Consider the following 22,072-nt stretch of genomic DNA (forward strand, 5'->3'; position numbering starts at 1 on the left):
TTTAAAGTATACCCTGTGCAAACATTGCCCCACCTGTTCCATGTCTGGGGTCTCCTGTTCTCAGTCCTTTCCTGGCTGGTTTTCCAACCACACACGGTGGGCACGTGCCTGGCTGGCTCCCTGCACAGCATCAAAACAGTAAAGCAGCCTCATCGATTATTCCTCATACGCCAGTTCCCATCCCCTCTAATTGCTGTTCACGCAGACTGAAAAGCTGGAAACGCTACTGTATGGTATATAACTCCCAGATGTACGGTATCTTTTCCCCTCCAACCCCGTCAGATGCTCAGTCTAAAACTGCTTACAAAGCTGGAGCGGCCTAATATACACCCTCTAGGCCTCGGATAAAGTTTGGAAGACGGAGGAATTAGCGCTGTTAAGGTTGCATTGCCCTCCGCATGTCATGTATTTGTGTTGCTGCCAAACATAATATTCTCTCCCACGCATCCCATAAGATTAATGCTCTGCTGAAATATTCATGTTGCTCAACAACAGTATTCGGCATCCATTTTTAAGTATGCTGTGTGTTATGGAGGGTGTACCCCTGTGGCACTCCTCCCCATGTGCCACCGCTTCTGCTTGTTTTCATTGTTTAGCTTTTTCATGCTCCTCTGTGATGTTGTTTTCCTCAACTTTTTTTTGTTCTGTCCCTTCTGTGTCTCACTTCTGTCACTTTCTTTTCAACACTTCTGTCTTTATCCATTGATCTCATTCTCATCCCCTTTGCTCTTACCCACTCCTAACCCACAAATTGTACCGTCTTCCTCCCTTTCTTTACTAGTAGTGCCTGTAAATGGTCATGTGGACCTGAAGACCAACTTGACTCCACCTCTAATTACCCACACGGCTGCCACTCCCATGCCCGTACCCAAGTTGCCTGTTGGAGGTGACCCCATCCTGGGCTACGAGTCCCGCCGAGGCAGCAACGTCTCCATCGACCCTGCCTGCTATGACAAATCACCGGTTTGTATGTTTATTCTCACATACACCAAATGTATGTGGCAGTCATTAAAGACAGCTTTGGTACATAAGCGTAGATAAGTGCCCAGAATTATTCCCACCCACCATCAACACCCAGCTCCCCCCCGTGTCTCTCTGAATTCACTGTATGTGTCCTGCTGATGTGTGGAGGTCACATTGATTGATGATGATTAATGTGGCGTGCGGTCCGACACTCTACTTACGGCTGCCACTGCCACTCTTTATTTGACGAACTGATGATGGGGATAAAGACCTGAGAAAATCAGCCCAGATCTCTACATCTGCTCCTGTCTGCCTGTCAGCGTGAATCTCTATTCAATTCAGCTCACATCAAGCTCAGTCAATCCAATTCAGCTTGGTTTATGTGCATGAAAGAACAACATTGCCAGAGTAAGATACATGATCAACACTTTTACATGTTGTCCCTCTTGATATTCCTTTTCTCTCTTCTGCTTTTTATCACTCTGTCTTCCTCTTGTCCTTCGGCTCCAGACCAGCGCCCGAAGCTCCTCTCCCCATGCACCATGGAGCTCTGGCAGCGGCTGGACCAGCCGGCGGTCCAGCTGGAACAGCCTGGGTCGTGCCCCGTCACTCAAACGCCAGAAGCGGCAGTCTGGGGAGCGACGGTCTCTCCTCTCTGGGGAGGGTGGCTCCAGCTCAGAGGATGGGGAAGGTGGAGGAGAAGGAGGAGATGGGTTGTTGGAGGATGATGACGCGTCTCTGGCCAGGACTGACTCCATGTCTCAGTCGCAGAGGGGACCCAGACACCGAAGGATGGAGTCAGTGGAGACTCGGAGCTCCATGGATTTGCCCCCTGATTCTCTGCTGCAGGTAGATGCTGTGCATCCCTCAGATTTGACTTTTGACTTATCTTTGGGGTATTTGTCAAGAGTACTGCTGATAACATTTGATTCGGAGCACAACAGGGGTAGAAACTACAATGATACCACAATCTCCACAAATTCCTGCTCACTTGACAGTAGAAGCTTTTAGTGCACGTCTTAAAATTTTATAGCCAGACTTGTATGGTGTTCCTCTTTGTTATTCCTCATCATAGCTCTGTGCAGAAGAAGCTACAGTCCTGATTTCAAAAAATTTGGGAAACTGTATAAGACGTAAACAAATCAGAAGGTGACTACTATGAAGAACATTATGAGCTTTTTAACATATTGACACGTTTTAAAACACAATGAAATAAGGTTAGCTAGTTATAGTGGCCTGATAAACCTTCTGCAGAACAGCATTGAGTTAACCAGGTTATTATAAGCATTAGTCATTGCTCAACTAAAAAACAACATGGTTGCATTTGACATTGTGCACCACTGGGTCAGATCTGAAGGGGTAACTTGGCGTCTTTACTCATGTGCCATAGAGAGGCAATTGTATGCAGGTTTTGCTTCCAAAAAAGATTAGAGCAGGGGTATTTACTGGATAAATACTCCTCTTCGGCTGATGGAATGTTAATAAGGGAACTCATCTGCTGCAATGTTTGGCTTGAATAGAAACCTTCATTCACTGAGCTCTCAGCGATACATGAGGGGAAAAAGCCTTACTTTGCGGTAAGGAGGGGAATTGCTTTATGGGACAAAACAGGCTGTAGTTCTTTCATCTCAACACAACCCTTCCAACATGTTTGTCTGAGAGAAGACAAGCACACAGGGTATCACAGGGATGAGGATAACACCCTCACAGCAACAATTCATTACAAAACCTACATGTATGAAACAGAGCTGCCACGCAAAGCACCTGCAAAATAATGAGACTAAAGCACTTACATGAGAAGTGTGACTGTGTCCTGTCCCTGTCTCCGGTCCCTGTCCCTGTCTAGGTGCCCTTCTTATATCGCTCAGCCAGCATGCACAGCTCCAGACCCCCCTCATTGGGCCACTTGCGGCTCCCAGAGCACAGCGATTGCAATGGGAAGGGTTCTCCGTCAGTCCTGGGCCCCACACAAGTCTCTCTGGAGGACAACACTGAAGATGAAAATGCAGAAGAAGAGGTCATCCTGGTCAGTCTGAGTGCATGTTTGCATGTGCTTGTACTTCTGTCTTCAAGAATGAAAATCTCCTTGTTTAAGACAGGAAATTATTTCTGGGGAATAGAATCAGGACTCAGCTATTTGCATGTTGTATTAGGCCAAAGCACGTCCTCATACGTATGAAACAGTTTTGTAAGAACAATCAAATTCAAAAACTTCTATCTGTGGAGAATAATTGTGGCTCACAATATGCAACAGGAAATTGTGAACACATGAATAATGAATGCACTTTCTACTCCCTCCAGGGTCGTTTTGCCAGACTGGTCCGCTGGCTAGAGAAGAAACAGCCAGAGTGGTGTCGACAGAGAGACACCTGGTCGCTCTACCTCTTCCCCCCAGAGTCAAGGTATTATTCACTGCTCACCTTTGTAATGCTACCTCTTTGTGCTCCCTCTTCTTTCTTTCTTTTATTCTAATATGGGCATTTTTACACATTCATTGCAGTTCTGAGACCACAACACTCTGAAAGTTTGTTGTTTCCAAAAGGAAAACACTGGTAAACTGCTTCCTCCTGTGGCAGTTAGAGCAGATGAAGTTGTGTATTTAAAATCTGAGTGAAATGAAAAAAATGAGCCAGTCCTTTTTAAAGGGCAGTTTTTTGTGATCAGTGTACAGAAAATTACTGAGCCCTCAAGAGGACAAGAGGAAGATTCTTAACATTGCATTTGACTCACATCCCATAATGCAGACGGTAATGGCAAAATGTTTTTTGCCGCAATGTGAGCACAGCAGTTTTTTTTTCTGGCCATCCTATATCTGCTCCTTTTCCCTCCCACAGTCTCACTTCAGAAGTCTCTTTTATCTGCACATTTCTGCCATGTCAGGGGTGAGTAAGTAGGAGCAGAGGGGGGATGGGAGTTTCTCCAACTGAGTGCTGCGTGTTATCTCAGCCACGTGCTGAATCCATTGCTTCCCACCCGCCTTCGCCCCCTCTTCCTTCATTCCTCCTCCCCTTCTGGGGCTTTGATCTGTGCATCTCTGCTGTCTGTTGGGAGGAAGTGGCTATGAAGGCAACACCTAGCAACATGCTGGCCCCCACCTGCCACCACAGCACTGCAACATGCTAATTAAACATCAAACAATGTGCCCTTACCCACCCCTTAATGTTAGCCATCACCAGTGTCACATAATGTCCATTCCAAATGAGTAGATGGTGCATGTATAATAAAGGAATTCTTCTTCTTCTTCTTCTTCTTCTTCTTCTTCTTCTTCTTCTTCTTCTTCTTCTTCTTAGATGTGATTGAATGACTCTCAGATAAAGCATAAAATAATCTACATCGTCACACTTACAAAAGAGTTGGCGGCACCAGAGAAAGTATGAAAGACTAAGTGAAATTACACTATCACTACTGCCACTTATTTGAGTTTTCATTTATTTCTGTGCAGTGATAGCGCTCCCTACATTAGTGCCCTCCACAGAGCATGAAGTTTGGGTTATGACTGACAATGTGTTACTTTAATTTCATTGTTGCAACACAGTGTCTTTGGTGGTGGGCACTAAAATAGTCCAGAATATCTGTCCTGTTCTAACAGCAACGCAGACAGATATTCAGCTGTAATGTAATTAAAATTATTGGGAGATTGCTAACTTATTTATATCAGCATGAATAATTGATTTGCATTGAGATCTGCAAATTTGAGCCTTTTTAAAAGTTCTGAATTCCTCTCCTCTCTGTTGGCTGGATTATATAATTTGGAAAAGGTTAATAGGAAAAGCTCCCTGTAGTCTGTTATTGTCAGAGTATTAAGAAAACTGAAGGATCTTGGCTCAAACCAGGCTTCTCGCTGGCTTTCAGTCACAGCGGGCCACAAGCTTTGGCTGTCGCAGAGAGTGACACCTAGGACACAGGCTCTGCGTGGCGCCCATTCTGGCCTTGAACCACGGCGGATGCCTGCCTGTGCTCACAATCACATCAAGAGACAGCACCGTAGCGGGAGGCCGGAGTCCAGCAGCTTTCACATGTACCTGAGTTCACCTCGACCTGCCTTTGTGCTCACTGTTGTTACTGCTGCTACTGATGATTACTGCAGGGGAAGTTTTAAATGAGTGGAGGAGTGGGCCCGGCTATGAGGGCATACTGTGATGCAGTCACTGCGATTAGACGTGTTTGCCCCAAGAATGGGATGTGTAAGAACAGTGGTCTATGAACATGTAGAGCAAGGATGTGCAGGGCGCACTGAGGGCTGTGCACGTGGTCCCTCATACAGTACATTATTCGATTATGTGGAACTAGACTGAACCTTGTCAGGAAGTGGGTCATCTGAGCAGCCCATAATAAGATACAGACAAGAACAGAACAAACAGACAGCAGGGAGGACATTTCAGAATTACAGTAAATAGCAAAAGTAATGATCTGTGGCATTTTTGTACCGAAAGTCTCTGTTTTTACTTTCCAGTGCTGAATGATATAACATAAAAGTGATTCAGCCTACAGCTGAGGAAAACGTGAACTGTTCTCAGCATCTGTCAGCTCTTTCCTGGAAAGCAGTCATCCAGCACACAGGAAGTGATGCGGTTTATGTCTCTGATTTGTTTGGAATGCACAGAAGAACTAGGGTAGTTAGCATGAGCAGCTGTAATCTTTCACAAAGAGGTCATGGCATTGCCTGAGCACTGCTGGCAGAAGCTTCTTCAGCAGAGGATCCAAGCAAACATGTCATGCTACCACCAACACTGTTCAAATGCCAGGTGATTTCTGCAAGGTGCAAAAATGAGATGTTCAAATAAAAATGCTGAAAATGAAGCAAACATGTTGTACAAGGTACAGATTTACAGCTTTAACTGAGAGAATCAGTGTGAGAGAGTGGTGTTTGGGTGTGCTTAAGGACATTTTAAAAGTATAAAACTAACTAAATCAATAGTTAAGTCAATTATGTTAACTGTCATTCAGAAGCAGTTGAGACATTGATGCCAGAATACTCAAAAGGTCAGTAAATATCAGCAGAGCGGAAAGCTTCAAAAATCGTTTCATATAAACATCCTCGTATCAAGACTTCAGCGATCTTTTTTTCAAATCCCAGGTCTGACAGAAAGGGATATTTTTTGCTTTCTTGCTTGAACGTGTGGTGACAGGTTTTTGCGTGTGTGTGTGTTTGTAAGTCTTGGGGGGGCATTTGAACTTGACATTAAAGTTCTCATCCATACAGAGGCCCTTCAAATATGGAGAAGCTGGCACCTGTGTTCTCCATGTGTCCTCCGTCCCTCCTGCTTGAGGAAGACGCTTGAATTCTTTAGCGTCAAGATATCAAAGAGGGATTAGCTCACGCAATCTGCATACAGTTTGCAGAACGATCACCACAGTCAGATGACACACACAGACATGCATGCAGACTCAGCAACACTAAGCAGTGTTGACACAATGGTGTCTGCATTGTCAAATAAAGCCAAAAATCCAGATCTGAGCCTCACAATATTGTCCCCGGCTGAACACTGAGACCGATATGAGCCATCAAAGCGGATTTGATGCACGGTTAAATCCTTTGCAGTGCCATATATAACAAGCGTTCCCTCTTTCTTTCTCTCTGTTGTCACGAACTAAGAGCCTGGGAACCTTTTCATGTCATGTAATGACAGTCAGGCATAATTAATGGCTCCTATTTCTACAGCGGTTCATTAAAGAGTTACTGTATGTGTGACAAACTGTCTTAAAGTGAACAAGATCTTTCATTACTGCTGATGTGTGCACAGGGTTTCATGAAATGTCCTTGCACTGTATGTAATATTTCATGTTTAGAGAACATTTGTGTTTGAGTATGTCAGTGTCATGCTATTTTATACTGCTAAACTACAGTTCACAGGGAAGTATTGTCCTTTTCACCCCTCCTCATATTTGAGAGATTTAATTACAGCACGTCCTCATACCTACAGCTGAATAGGTCAAATGGCAACAACTCCCAAAATGACATATATGACTGTAGGACAGTACCAGGACCAGGCATTCCAGACCTGACCTTCATTGTATACACTTTGCTAAGGTTTTGGCATCAAAACCACTTGGTTACATTTAGGAAAAGATCGTGCTTTGGGCCATAAGTGCATTACTTTTACATACCTGATGTAACTTAAGTACATTATCTAAGCTAAAATCAGCAAACAGTGACTTTCACATTGGACCAAACAGAAGTCTCCTGGGAAAAAGTCCAATTTTTTGTTTGACCCATCCATCTTCCCCACCTCCTCATTATGTGGACCCTCTTGCTCTTTATTACCATGTCACCTGACTCCCTCCTTTGCTCCAGTCATAATTGCTACAGCCACTGGAAGTTACAGCCAAACAATGAATGCAAATATGGGTCTTAATAACCTGCTTGCAGAGATGACATATGCGTCAGTTTTTCTGGTGAGCATGCACACTTTAATTAATAGTTAGGCTACTTTGCAGATAAAGATTTCACATAGAAGCTTATAAGTTGATAAAATATAATGCAATATCAGTTAAAGTACTCATTAGTGTATAAAATCAGTTAAACTAGTTCCAACTCGACTTTTTACTTTACTGATAGTGATGTCTGATATTTTTTCTCCATTAAATTTCAATTATTTAGTTAATTAGTTAATTTGTTAAATCAATCCACTTAAGGCCCATTTATACCCTTCGTAAATAACGGATACGGACGCTTTCGTCCGTATCCGGAGGCTGTTTCATCCGTCAGTTTGTCCGTCGGCTCTGAGCTTAGCCATCCGGAGCTCTCCGGACGAAATCACTCGAAACCACCGGAAGTCGTGGGGGCAGTGTAGAGTCAAAATGAGCAAAATGAGTCAAACTAAAAAACGACGAAGAAGAGAACCGGCTCTACGTCAAAAAAAGATTCATCTAATCTTTTTTCCTATTTCTCAGTACTGTCATTATAATAACCTCCTCTACTGACGCCATTACTGATGCCGGTATATGCTGACAGAAGCGTTGACAAAGCATCGGCTGCCATGACAACGGCTCTGTAATTTATGACTCGACATTGTCCCCTAGAGGACACACTGACAAAACGCTGAAAACGGACGGAGGTATGAAGGCCCCCTACGGAGGCAACGTGTGGGACGGACGGATGGATTTCGTCCGGATCCGGAGGGTATAAATGGGCCTTTACTCTCTCACAATGAAAAATTCAGAATATATGAATATGTAAAAATTCACTTTACAGTGCCATCTAGTGGCCGTAGTATTTATAATGGGAGCAAAGGAGGAATCCAGGTGTCGTTATCGTAGAGTGACAAATTCCATATAGGGCTGGTTGGATGGGTCTACGAGACAACACCAAGACCATCTTTTCCCAGTCAACCTTTTTTTATCATGACCACAATCGTTCCCCAACCTTAAACACATGTTTATTATTGTCTTCACGATGATGACAAAGGTCTTCTGACTGTAGCAAACCAGTTTAACCCAAGCCACGATGTTTCCCTAATCCTAACCAAGTCGTTTTTGGGTCTAAACCTACACAATAAATCCTTAACCACAGTGCTTCCATGTCATAAAACTGATTTGTTGATTTGTAACCGCTGGTGTAAAGCATAAAGCAGTAATCTGGGGAATGTTTCTTTTTATCATACCTTGACTGTAAAGATTCATACACACCTTCAGGTTCTTGTGGAAAAGCTATGTAGGAGGAAATATCCGTAGGTGCAAGAAGAGAGAACTCCCACACGCTGTCCTTTTACTTGCAATAGATTTTATTTTTTATTTATTTAGGCACATCAGGTACTTGATGAAGGGCTACATGTTAAAAAGTGCGGACAGTGCGGGAGGTCTCCCTTCTCTTTTCTTATGTAATAATAAAACACACGCTGGTTGTCAAGCCATTCCTATTTCACCAAAGTTCCAAATTTCTGTGTTTTTGCCAGGTTTCGGGGCGTGTGCAACAAGATCATCACCCATAAGATGTTTGACCATATTGTGTTGATCATCATCTTCCTCAACTGCATCACTATCGCCATGGAGAGGCCTCGCATCGACCCCAGTAGTGCTGTGAGTCTTAAATCCTGTACACTATTCACTACACACTATGCGACTATTTGCTCTGTCTGATGCAACTTGAGAGTGTTGCCCTCACAGTCTTCACTGACAAACACTGACATTTCTGAAATGTATGTGTAGAATCAATCATAAAGAAACTCGCTCTGCACTCAAAACTGTCTACAGAAATGGAGGAAAAAGGGAGAAAGTACCTGTCAGCAAGTCTAACCTTGATGACTATTCAAACAAACACACACACACACTCGCCCCAAAATGGAATTACTACTATGGTTTGCACTCTGCAGAGAAATAGAGTGCAACACTGTGTAAGCAGGGAATCACTCCTGTTTGACTGCGAGCCAGTAGCTTTGGGTTATGTGTGCTATACCCCAGTATTTACTGCACTGCACCATCACCAGCACCACCTCCTTTGCAGAGTTCTTCCTGTAGAGTTTTGTGTTATTGGTTCATCTCTATTGGGTGGGCTTGCTTGTTCCAGTTTAGTTTTTAGTAGTTTCAGAATTACAGTTTTTTAATTTTATTATAATTTGGGGGTATAAAGGGTATTACAGTATATTAGAATAGGTATTGTATTACAAACACATGTTTTTATTCATGTACAATATAAGAATTACTGTATTTTCTTTACCTGAGAATGAGCTCTTCATATCTACAAAGGGAGCGGGTCATCCTTAATGGAGTCCGCCATGTTGCTTGTTTGTATGGTAGCCCAGATTGGACAAACCAAACACTGACTCTAGAGAGCCCCTTCTGTGTTTCGTGGCCGCTGTAGATTCTCCTACATGCTTAGACAGGGAGGGGTGAGGTGTAGGGTATTCGGTTGGTTGTAATTTTCAAGCTCACCACTAGATGCCATTAAATCCTACACACTGGACCTTTAAAGCATCATTGCTTCAAATAATGGAGGGCTGCCTGAATGCCTTACAACAACACACATTCATGTAACTCTCTGTCCTTTCCTTCTTCCAGCATTAGCAGCAGAACACAGCCCAGCCTCTCCATGCATAAACACAGTAATTATCACAGATTTTATTTTATTTTTTTCCTCACTGAGCGAGGTGTTCCGCGGATGGGCCTAATTGCGGTTCGGTCTCGCTGGAACGCTCCGTTCTGCTTGTTTTGCAACTGAAACACGAAGGAAGACAGTGCCGTTGTAATTGATTCAATTATCTGTGGGCTGGCTTACGTGGCTAATGTCCGGGAAAGGAGATGTTTAACAAATGGAGGCCGCCTCACAGGCAGCCTGGTCTAATCAGGGCAGAGAGATCACACATGCACAGACACACACACACACACACACACACACACACACACACACACACACATATAGATGGGATGATTTCTTACATCTCACCTTTGCACACACACACACGTGAATACAACATACACTAATGCACAAAATCCAGCGCCGCAGCCACACTAACATTCAGATCACAAAGCAGCGTTTCAGATGCACATATATTTTGTCAGTTTCCTGCCATGGCCGTCGTGTCCAGTCTGCACCCTGAGGCCATTATTGAAATGAGATGGAAATGTATGACGCAACAAGCAGCCTGAAACAAGAGAATGAGCAGTCATTACAGGTTGGAGCTGTGATGCTTATTGCTCCAGATCTTTTTTGCCCGGGTGGTCATTGCATGATGCTATTTGTTTGTCTGTGTGGGTTGCTTTGAATTAATGAAGCCGGTTGTGAATCGATATCCACTCGCTGATTCTGTTTTGGCTCTGTTTAACAACCAAAAATGTATAATTTATCACTGCACTGCTACTCTTATGAAGTAGCTACCTGCTTTACATCACCCAGACTGACTTTATGTAGAAATGTACTCATTGTTACAGCGATATCATCTTTTAGTCACAACATTTTAGTGTGGAATGCAGGCTTAATAATTAGTTTATTGTCCTGGAAGTTATGTCACACTCTTTGTATTTGGCCTGCAGTCCATTGCTTGTTTTGGTTTGGTGCTGGAGGTTGCCTGGATACTGACTTCCTGTAGCTCAGTGGAAATGAGTGAGGATGATTATACCACCTATTATGATTTATTATTCCTAATTGAGCTAGGGGACAATACATCACTGTCTAGAGGTCAAAATTGAATTATTTCAGTATTAACAGTATAAAATACAATCAATCTAAGTTTTCTGCATCCACGTCATCTGCTCCAAGATAGAGAGATGGCGCTACATGCTGGACTGTGATGAAAGCGTTCCAGGAGGTGTGGGCTGACTCTTGTTTTTCTGCTGCTCAGGAGTAGCCTCCAGGAAGGCTTAGTAAATGCATAATTGAATGCATTAAGCACAATTTTTATGTAGCAGTGCATTGCTGTACAGTGTCCCACTGAATTATTGCTATCATTACACAGTTCCTTAAAAGTTCGAGAGATACGTACCTCTCCAGCATCTGTGGCTGTCAGTGTTCATACAGTGCCTAGTGAAGCATTGTGGATTACCTGCTGGAAGTGTTTAGTAATGGTTATTGTTTTCACTGCTTTGTAACTGAGGAAAGTGCCTCTCGCTTCAAGTCATTGCTGGGCCCTGCTGCATTATTTTAGCACAGGCCGAGCTACAATGAGCTTTTCAGGCTGATGGCATGTGGTTGCCTGAGTTGTGGTCAGACACACTGGAGGCCAGGCGTTGAACCGGAAATAACACCACCACCATTAGAGATGAGGAATGAGAGGGGAGGCAAGAGGGAGGTGTGTTATACTTTTTACCATGCTCATTCAGCGCTGCATTCTGCTACAATATGTTTCTTTCAATCTGCAGCTTAAAATGCTTAAGAACTGAATTGGAAGCACGCACTGCACACAATGAAAAGCCATCATAGGGTTGGCTCGAGGGGGACCCGTTTGAGCAAATTATTATTTAACATTTTTCAATAAGACTTATTTTTTCTTATCATTTGTTGATGTTAGTTTGCCAAAATGCAAGCATCAAAAAAGTGCAGTATTCTGTGTTTTGGTCGGCAAACTCTCTAAAATGGCTACGGCACATTGCATGCAGTGTTTTAGCTCACAAACTACTGCCCCCTACTTTGGTAGAAATCCCTCTATTGATCACAAAAAACAGAAAAAAAAAAAAAAAATTCACTCAAGTAAGATATGAGGGTCTAATGTATAATGTAGTAAACTAGACTGTAGAGGACAAGCTTCCATGCTAATTCAGTAGCCAAGTTACTAAGGCAAGAAAAGAGGCCCATGTTTTTTCATATACACCTGTGTAAAGATGTTTTCTGGTGTGTTATATCATGTTAAGTGAGTCAACTATTGTCTCAGTGAAGGAGGAAGCTTAGATTTCCAGATTTGTAGAATATGTTTCCTCCCAGCTGTGCCTGTGAGTAGTATAAAGTATGTTTTATGATGACTCACATTAAATCCTTTTATGTCTCCCAAGATTCAGACCCCAGGGTCACATGAAATTTCAGTTTGTAAGATTTGGTGTATAATATCTATTACATAATACTTATTCTTTCAAATAAGAGCAATTCCAAGGCATATGAAGTAAATCTCCATAACCGGTTTTACATTCAGTCGAATGAGAGAGGCATCGTGGTACATTTTGTGCATTAGAGTGCAACAGCTTCCATTAAAGATGTTAAACTGTCTGATATTTCAAAGATATTAAACTAATCGACAACATCATAATTGCTTTCAACATCTGATTCCCATACTTTTTTTTTTTTTTTTAATGAATTTCATCATACATTGGCATGGTGTTGTTTAGAGTGGTTTAAGAAGAAGATGTCAAACCCTTTGTGACATACAAGGCTTCACCAAACACATGCTTTTCATATGGGGATTCAGTTAATTGTTGATAACTGGAGAACTTGTCTTGGCTATATAAATCTTCAACTCTTTTCATATCATTATTGACCCAATTTTGTTAATGTTCCATCTGCAGTCTTGTCAAAGATGTTTATCCAATAGGGGACTTTTCCAAATTTATGAGTATTTAAGCCAATGGCAGCGTGGGCTTCTTGTCATGCAGTGCAGTGAGTTTAAAATTATAGGGTACTTGGTGATAGTTCAGAGTGGTTTCTTAGAGGCTTGGAAGGGAAGAATTTTTAAGGGAGTGTTCTTAATTCAGAGTGCAACCAGCACTACATTGAATGAAAAGGGCTGCAAGGTAATAACATCTAAAATGGGAACAATGAATCCTCCTTTGGTGTATGAGGCCTGAAGGGTTTAACTAAGGTTTTAAGGCTTTAGAGTTTACCTCGAGGGGTTTTGTTTTGCCGTAGAAAGCGGGATAGATGTTTATTCTATTCATTAAGCAGATGTTTGGGGATTTTAATTGGGACATATTGGAATTAATATAGATATTTGGGGAGTACATTCATTTTAATCAAGATCAGTCTGATTTAACCTGGTGATGTGGTTATCTTTGAAAATTGTGGCTATTGATCTTCCTAATTTCCACGCCTAGATATTCAAATCCATCTGGGCACCATTCCAAAGGTCTGGCTAGATTCATAATGTTCTTGGCCTATATATTAAAGGACATAATTTGACTTTTTGATAAGTTTGATGGATCAGGTAGGACTCAGGCACTTGGGCGTACTTGGCAGACACCCAGGTTCGCTTGTTAATGCAAATAATTTTGATCAGATCTTGTAATCTGAGGTCATTTTGGGTGATCCTTGCAGGTGTTGGTAGTGATGTTATTGGTGCCAATTCTAGAGCGCTAGGCAGAGTTTTATTAGTCAGAGCTTCCTTAAACATGTTTGTCAAAGGCTCAGTCCACTGGAATGCTGTCTGGCCCCAGAGCTTTATTTTTCTGCAAAGACTTCCTGGCATCAAGAAACTCTTTTTCAGATATATCAGCATCAAGACGGTGTACTCAGGATCTGATTTAGGCAGAGTTAATTAATTCAAGGAATATGCTGCTTTGATGTTTTCTACGTCATGGTTTGTCTTACGAAGAGCTTTGTAAAACGTCTGTTTTCCCAAATACAGAATAGCGGTAGTTGTAGGTCCGAGCCATGGCTACCTCAGCTTTATTTGTGCATAAATTATTATCATGAATTCAATCCATGAAGCCAATATGTTCAGTTATACCTCAGTTCTAGTTTAAGCATGTTTCTGTTCAAGATTTCTAATCGCTTCCTTTAAAGACAAGAGGGTTTTCCTTTTTTCTTTTATCTTATGTGTGCTGTGTGAAAGGCTTGCCCTCTCATATAAGTTTTAAGGCCTCCCATATGTTAGTATGAAAAGAGGAATTTGCATTTCCATGAATCCATCAATACTGCCGTTCAGAAATCTGATGATTTCAGGGTCCTTAAACATATATGTTTTAAATCTCTAACTATAAAATGGATCTCAGTTCATCTTTAATGGATTGTGGTCAGATAGTTTGGCATAAGTAAGTGGGTAGGAAAGGTTGACAGCTTTTAGGCCACAGCTGGCAATTTGATTATACACACCTAAATCTTCAGCCTTTAGCTAGAATGTAATTGGACTGACAGCAAATTGAGGCAAACTAATGAATTAAGGCATGCAACATGAATTTTCACCTCTCTTTCTCTCTTTCTCTCCCCCGACCCCCTACCATCTCTTTCACTTCTCTCATTCCCCACCACATGCCTGTTGGTTCATAATGAATGAAAGTACAGAAACCCGTTCACAGACGGCAGGAATGGCTGCTGTCAAGCCTGGAATTTATAAACTATCTCAACGCCAGCATTCCCAGTGATGTCATGCCTGACATTCCCAGAGTCTTGACAAAAAAATGCTGCAGGACTGCCATGTCTGTGTGTTTGATTTTGTGTTCCTCGGAGCATGGGTGATGGTAGTCGGGGGCCGTGGGAAAGGCAGCCACCTACACCCACTCACACGCACACACACATGCAGCACACAGACAGTCAGTGGCAGGACATTTGTGTCTCCTCAGACAGAGGGGAAGTAGGGTAAATAAGCAGTCAGTGAAGGGATCTTTTTTTTGCTAGCTTGCTTGTTTTCTCTTCTCAGTCCTTGTTTAGCTCAGTAAATACGCTCCCATCCTCTGCTGCATGCATACACACCACTGAGCCACGCTGCCTCAGGCAATAGGGAAGCATGGAGCGCAATAATGTGAGTTTAGATGGAGATCTAATAGCTGCGACCTGATGGTGTTCTGTTGTGTGCACACTCACAAAACAAAATGATGGGGGTCGTTTTCTGAATTGACTGTTTATCTCCGATGAAAAGTAAAGGACATGATGCAGTATGCTCATTTCACTGGAAAATGACCAATTTCAGCCTGAATCTCTTGTTCCTCAGTACCCCTGAAGTGTCCCAGAAACACAGGTGATATAATGACACTTGTTCAAACCTGTTCTCACTCCTAACTTGTCACATGTGGAGACTTGGTCAGGATGCCTTGGTGTCACTTCTTAAGGCGCTGGGTCCTCCTTCAGCGTCATTTTTCAACATGCAGGGTTGTTCGCCGAAACTTATATAGACAGCCTGTTGTCATGTCCGGCACATCAAATGATATAGTAGAAGGAGTGTGGTGAGGTGAGGTGAGGTGGTTGGATGCACTACAGAACCCCACGCATGGTGTTGTTAATGGGGAACCCCATGCCTTAAAAGGAGCCCTGATCAAGAGTCCGTATTTGACGGGATGGGAGTGGGAATGTGTCGCTTGTGTGTGTGATTTTAGGCCCAAAGATTAAATGCCTTGTTTGAATACTTCCTGCAGTGCTAATAAATAGTAAACTTTCTAATTGCCTGCCAGCCATCGTTAGTGAGTGCAACAGGGAAAATTGTTTGTGAAATAGCTCCCTCATACATTATTCAGCTCAACGCCAGATCAATTTAGAAGTAGGAAAACTCTTGTGTTAATAGCTATTGGCACTATTACCATGTACTCAACCAGGTCTGTTTTCCTTCTATTCTGCAGGAGCGGATCTTCCTTACATTGTCCAACTACATCTTCACGGCGATCTTTGTGGCTGAGATGTCTATAAAGGTGAGACACTTGATTTCCACTGACACATTATCCAGTAAAACCTGTGAAAGATTTTGTTGATTTCAGCCATCATGAGATGAGAGCCTGCATACGAGTAAATATCTTGTTCTGACTCACTCAGCTGACAAAAGCTCTTTAGCCAGTTCATTTGAAAAGTCAGGATTTTTTCTGGTGGCATAAAACACTGGTTGCCTCACTTCGAGGCAACTCATCATTTGCCTCCAGCTTAGTAAGAAGCACACAAATGCAGAAAAGCATAAAATACAGAGTCTGTGTGATACCTGTGTGCACCGTAAACCCCCAAAATATGAAGAAAACAGAGGTAAGAGGGAGGAAAGGGAGGAAGAGAATGACAGAATGAGACTCAAACAGACAGGGAACACACACAATGCACGCACACACACTTTCAGGGCTATTTCATAATGCTAAGCGGAGGATTGTCTCGCCGGTATTCAAATGGACTGGCTTTGAATGGACGTCTGTGCAGGCGTGGGCAGGAGCGAGCAGAGGCAGAGGGGAGGAAAGTTCATGAGTGTCACTCATTCAAAGTCTCTGTCTCTATTTTTGGTCCCAGTGCGATTGGCGGGCTCACGAACATAGGGCCTCCACACACACACACACACACACACACACACACACACACGCACAGAGCACTGGTTGTATCATTTCATTTTCAAGTAATCTCTTTAATTGCAGCACAAAAAACGCAGCAGATGATTGATTGTGAGCAACCATGTCGCCACCATGTTGGTTTTGAACCAATTGATTAAATTTTATTAATCAACACAATGTTACCAGTGGTGGAAGATCTATTGAGATTTTTTAACAGTATAAATATCAGAATAACACACATTTACATTACATCCCGTGTGATAAGTAAAAGTGCAGCATTCAGAGTTTTTTAAGTTAAGATTGGGGGAAATATTGTACATTTTACTCTGTTGCTTACATTTGACAGCTGGAGTCAGTAATTACTTTTCAGCTTAAGATTTTACTTAAAAAACATGCTCAACTTATGTTCTGTTGTACAAAGATTAAACCAGTGGTTACCACCATAAGCCTTGGTCCCCACTGGCTTGTGGCTTGGGTTCTCTTGTCATGTTTCCAATGTCTACGAGTTGTAAAATTCTCCTATATTTCACAAAAAGGCAAAGATTAGACAAAAATCCAAAGAGTTAATACAAATATGCAGAGCACCACTTTGTTTTTTCCTCTTTGCTGCCTCATTAATCATCTTAAAACCTCCCAGATTTATCGTATGACCCTTTGCAGGGGAGATAACATCTAGTTTGGGAGCCACTGAACATAACTACCTGAATAACTTACTGCACCGTTAAAACCAACTGCACCTGCACATTTCTGTTGATAGTATTTCTTCCTACTTCTTGCTTCAGAATGAGTTTGAATGCTGAACTTGATATTGTAATAGAGTACACTACTTTAACTTTTACTTGCGTAAAGGATCTGAATATATTCAGCAGCACAAAGTGAAGAGTCCGTGGAGGCTGTGTGAACTCTCACAGTGACCTCTCTTTGCTGGTAATGTTTGATCAGCCTCTTTGATGATTCCCCTGCCACATTATTCATATACACTTTGGTACATACTGCCATGCATTGATTAGCATCAACTAATGTAACTTTTATCTTTTATCCACCCTCTTCTTACTCATCTTTTCATTTACATTAGGCTCTTAGAAATGTAAAAGACATAAACATCGTTGTCCTGACTTAATAAGTTTGAGCTAAAAACACAAAGCCTATCTATTATTTTCCACAATGCAAATTGCTGTATGGGCAGAATAAGTGATGAGTGGAACCTATAGAATTAGAAATGAGGTTTGGAAAATGCTCTCAGCTTTCATGATCTTTTCTGCAAAGTTCCGATAAACAATCGCTGTGAAATATCAATAAACTGTGCACACAGGACATCAGGCGTCGACTCCCAATAAACACAGAAGATGGCTTCATAACAAGCAAATCTGCAAACGCACAGACAATAAACAGATATTGAATTATTGATTTATGTATCATTTGTATGTATGTATTCCAACCAAACTGGCACAGCAGCAGTCAACCCTGTGTCCGCTGCTCAGAACAGTAGCTACACTCTGTTATATGTTCACCCATCTATGTCCTCTCTGTGTCCAGATCATAGCCCTGGGCTGGTGTTTCGGGGAGAAGGCTTACCTGAAGAGCAGCTGGAACATTCTGGACGGGATGCTGGTGATGATTTCTGTTATTGACATCCTAGTGTCTCTCATCTCTAATTCTGGGACCAAGATCCTGGGCATGCTCAGAGTGCTGAGGCTGCTGAGGACCCTGAGGCCGCTACGGTAAGTGGCTGCCCCAGGGATACTGAAATTTATAATCAAACATACACACTGAGAAGACACAACCACCCATGAAACTTCTGAGTTGAACCATAAAGTAGAGTCTTTACCTTTCATTCAGTACAAGATGGTCTTATACAGATCAGTATCTGAACATACTCAGTCAGCAAAATTAAAAAGCAAACACCAACCAGACCCTGAATATATGTGTGTGTGTGTACAGGATATATACAGTATATATATATATGTATGTAGGATTAAATCGCTCCATTTCCCAGAGTGAAGGGATGATAAAAGTGCCTGATATAGATGCTTTGTTTTAAGACGGAGGTGGCAACAAACAGAGCTTTCTCTCAGCTCTGACATGTACCACCTTTTGGAGCTTTGGGGAGATGTGTGTGTATGTTTTTGTGTGTAGGCATTTATTTTAGTGTGCATTTGTGTGTGTGTGTGTGTGTGTGTGTGTGTGTGTGTGTGTGTGTGTGTGTGTGTGTGTGTGTGTGTGTGGGTGTGGGTGTGTGTGCGTGTGTGTGTGTGTGTGTTATTGTCAGAATTTACACAATTGCTCTGCTATGTTTATTTGAGTGGAAATCAGGCGGAAATCACCAATTTGGAGACTGTGTTTGTATTTACATCTCCAAATGTGCGTGTGTGCGTGCGTGTGTGTGTCCGAGACAGATTGAAATCAAGAATGTGTGTCTTTGTGGAATATGGTGCAGGTTCTTTACCTGTGCACACTGCTTTAGCTCTGGCCCCAGTGTGTGTTTGCATGTGCGGCTTCATGCTTGACTTGGCTCACAGCCGCATGCTTGCAGTCTCCTCTCATGAAGGGGAGCTCTCAAGGCCTTGCCTTCTCTTGAATATTCATGGAAGTTCTCAGGGAGAGCAGCAAAATCAAATATTAATTTTCATTTTGCCAAATTTACCCACTAAACACCGCTGATCTTTTCTGTCTTCTTTCTTAAGTTTCACCTTGCATGAAGTGATATGCCTCCCTCCCCTGCCTTCAGAGCATCACCTTCTTCTTTTGAGTCCATGCTGTTATCTGTATGTATGTGAACTGGGCTGTGAATCTCTATGTGCTTGACATTTGCGTGCATTCGGGTCTATTGGGTATCATGCTCTTGGTTTGGACCATCATTATTGTCAGTAATAACATTAAACTCTCCACATTAAACGCTGAGATCAGGGAACACTCAAGCATTGCAAGAAACATGAGCAGACAGACAGTCATACAGGCTATAAACAAACTCTCAAATGTAGCCAAAGTGTTCACTGTAATGTTTATAGACTCCCTCTCTGCTTCAGCTTTGACCTACCCTCCTCACTGCACTTCAGTCTGACAGCTCATATGAAATAAAATTTTATGTGAATGTAAAATAAGAAAAGTCGTGATGTTTGGCATGTTGGCTCTGATCTGGTCACTCGTGTCTGGGAAGCATCAGGCTCAGCACGGCGGAGAGTTAAATCTGTTTACCTCACAGTGTGGAGGTAATGTGAGGATTGCTGTGGCACTGAAAACTAAGAGGGAGTGAGGAGGGATGATAATAACTTCCCTCTAAGGAGGACATAGATTCAGAGCCTACTAAGCTACTAATACTTCACAGAAGATGTAGGTTTGGTTGCCAGTATGACACCTAACCAGTTAAAAACAAGCATGCTGATCACTTACAGATGAAATGTTAATGTAACATTAGAGAGTGAACTTGCTGTCAAACAAGAGCTTTTCTAATTAGATCTGGTGTGACTGTGACAAACCGAGCACTTGAAAAGAGTACCTGATTCTAACTGCTGCTGAATCTTCTGTCACTGAGTCTTTCTGCTGTTTGCCCTCCCTCATTTAATCCCCAGAGGGCCATGAGGCTGAGGCTGCATTAATGTCGAGTAGGGAAGGTTTTAAAGTCAGATTAGAAAATATGTAGCAATTACAGGAGGAAATTGGACAAATTTGAAGTTTGGGCAACATATTCTCGGAGCAAAGGGCAACAGTTTCTCAGGGGAGGGATGTCTTCATTTTGAGAAAAATGCAAAATGGCACTTGGAGAGAGAAATGGGATTAGGAAGACTGAATGAAGACGGGCAGAGAGTGAGCGAGGGAGGAACAGGAGAGGATCTCTCCTCCGCTGAGGCTGCAGATGAGTTATGAGAAGGCAATACTGTAAAATCATTTTTAAGGTTGTTATTAACTTTCAATCCAAAAGGAGGAACACAGCATTAAAGGCTATGGCATAGTAAGCTAAACGTGCTGCTGTGGCTATTTTGTGTATCTTGATAATATTGAACTGTGGATGCTTTAAACCCTGTTAGAAATCATCCGGGCTGGTCAACACAAAGTGGAATTGTTGCTCAGGTTCAATTAATGTCTTTGTGTAAGTAGTGAGCAAGCAAATCTTTGCTTACAAAGATGCAGTCAGACACGTTACAAGTTCTTCAGCAACACACAAACCTTGATTAAAAAGGTTCCCTCCGCTTGTTAGTTACCTATTTTTGACCAGATGTGTGCATGTAAGCTGGTGATTTTCATACTGGTGACTAACTGATGCCTCTGAGACCACCTGCGGCTGTCTCCGAAAACACCAACAAGCCACTTTTCAAAAATTTGGGATGCTGTGCTTCTTTGCATCTTTGCTACAATCTGAAAATCTTAACACAATAAAGACACAGAGGCATGGAACCTGTGCATGGCCACATCAGTAGAGACACAGAGTTGCAGTTTAGTCATTTAATTGTGTCCCTGAAAGAGGGTAGGCCTCACTGCAATGCGTCCCTGACCTCATGTCCTCACAAAGATGGGTAAACTTGGGGAAAAAAAGCATCTTTTCCTCATTTTGGCCTTTCATCCCCACTGAAGAGACATCTCAAAATCTCACAGTCGAATATTCTGTCTTTGTGAAATTGTCCGAGGAGTTGGCAAGTGTGTCCCTCTTTGGCATTCTTAGTGTTGAGAAACAGTGTGTCTCCTAAGCAGCTGGCACAATGTTCCAGCGCTGATGCAAATGCTTCAAACTGGTACCAGAAATAACTCCTATAGGGTGGCTCTGAAAATCTATAGCCCAAATACACTATTTAGCTTGACTTCACTTCATGATGTTTTAAAAACTGTTTTCTTAGATAGAGGTCTAAAGAGAAGTTCAGCCTCATCCCCACTCTCCTATTTGCCAACATTTGGACTTGATGATGGTGATCTTAAAACTGCCATTGTCTAAGTCTTTCCGCATTTCGTGGTATTCAGAGTACCACCAGTATGACATGTGAACAAAATATGCTCGGTAACAATTTGCAGCTGTTGAAATATGAAGACAGACCTGTAGCCCAAAGTTAATCAGGTGCATTATAATATAGTCTGTCCATTCGAAAAGGCAGTAAACAAAATGTCAATCATCAATCTCAATCCAAACTGCCCATAGAGTCTAGGTCTGGCTAATTCAGGCTCATTTCTGTGCAAACAAATCAAGTTAAACTCAAACTCTCTCTCAGGAAGACATGCAACAACTGCATTCTTTTCTCTTTGAAAAGGCCTGTTTGTCACATGCGCCATCAAAAAATGCAGGATTAAATCTAATTTGAAAAAATGTAATGTCTACACAGTAAGGCTTTGGAGCCTGTAAGAATAGTTTTCTCTAGTCGCACTTCTTCGTTAAAAACAGTTTTTCTCCAAAATTCTCCACATTGTGTCCGTCAAACACACCACAAGGCAGACACAGCGTTTTCATTCAGAGTGGTTCTGTGCGAGTTTCAATCAGCTTGTTATCACTGCAGTTCGATTGTGGCAGACTCGCGCTCCCTGGCTGTTTGAATTAAAT

The 22,072-nt window shown here is 42.2% G+C and overlaps 1 protein-coding gene across 1 annotated transcript in view; it reads left to right on the forward strand.

Annotated features, from left to right (window-relative positions):
- The window catches only part of cacna1g (calcium channel, voltage-dependent, T type, alpha 1G subunit), a 236,029-nt gene that overhangs the window by 166,369 nt on the left and 47,588 nt on the right, over positions 1–22,072 (forward strand). Inside the window, exons 17-23 of the mRNA XM_070989948.1 lie at positions 782–963; positions 1,474–1,812; positions 2,810–2,989; positions 3,265–3,365; positions 8,859–8,982; positions 15,871–15,939; positions 18,088–18,272. Coding sequence (XP_070846049.1) covers positions 782–963; positions 1,474–1,812; positions 2,810–2,989; positions 3,265–3,365; positions 8,859–8,982; positions 15,871–15,939; positions 18,088–18,272 — 1,180 coding nt within the window. The remainder of the gene's footprint in view (positions 1–781; positions 964–1,473; positions 1,813–2,809; positions 2,990–3,264; positions 3,366–8,858; positions 8,983–15,870; positions 15,940–18,087; positions 18,273–22,072) is intronic.

This window comes from Chaetodon trifascialis, chromosome 21, assembly GCF_039877785.1.
Source record: "Chaetodon trifascialis isolate fChaTrf1 chromosome 21, fChaTrf1.hap1, whole genome shotgun sequence".
Taxonomy (NCBI): Eukaryota; Metazoa; Chordata; class Actinopteri; order Chaetodontiformes; family Chaetodontidae; genus Chaetodon; species Chaetodon trifascialis.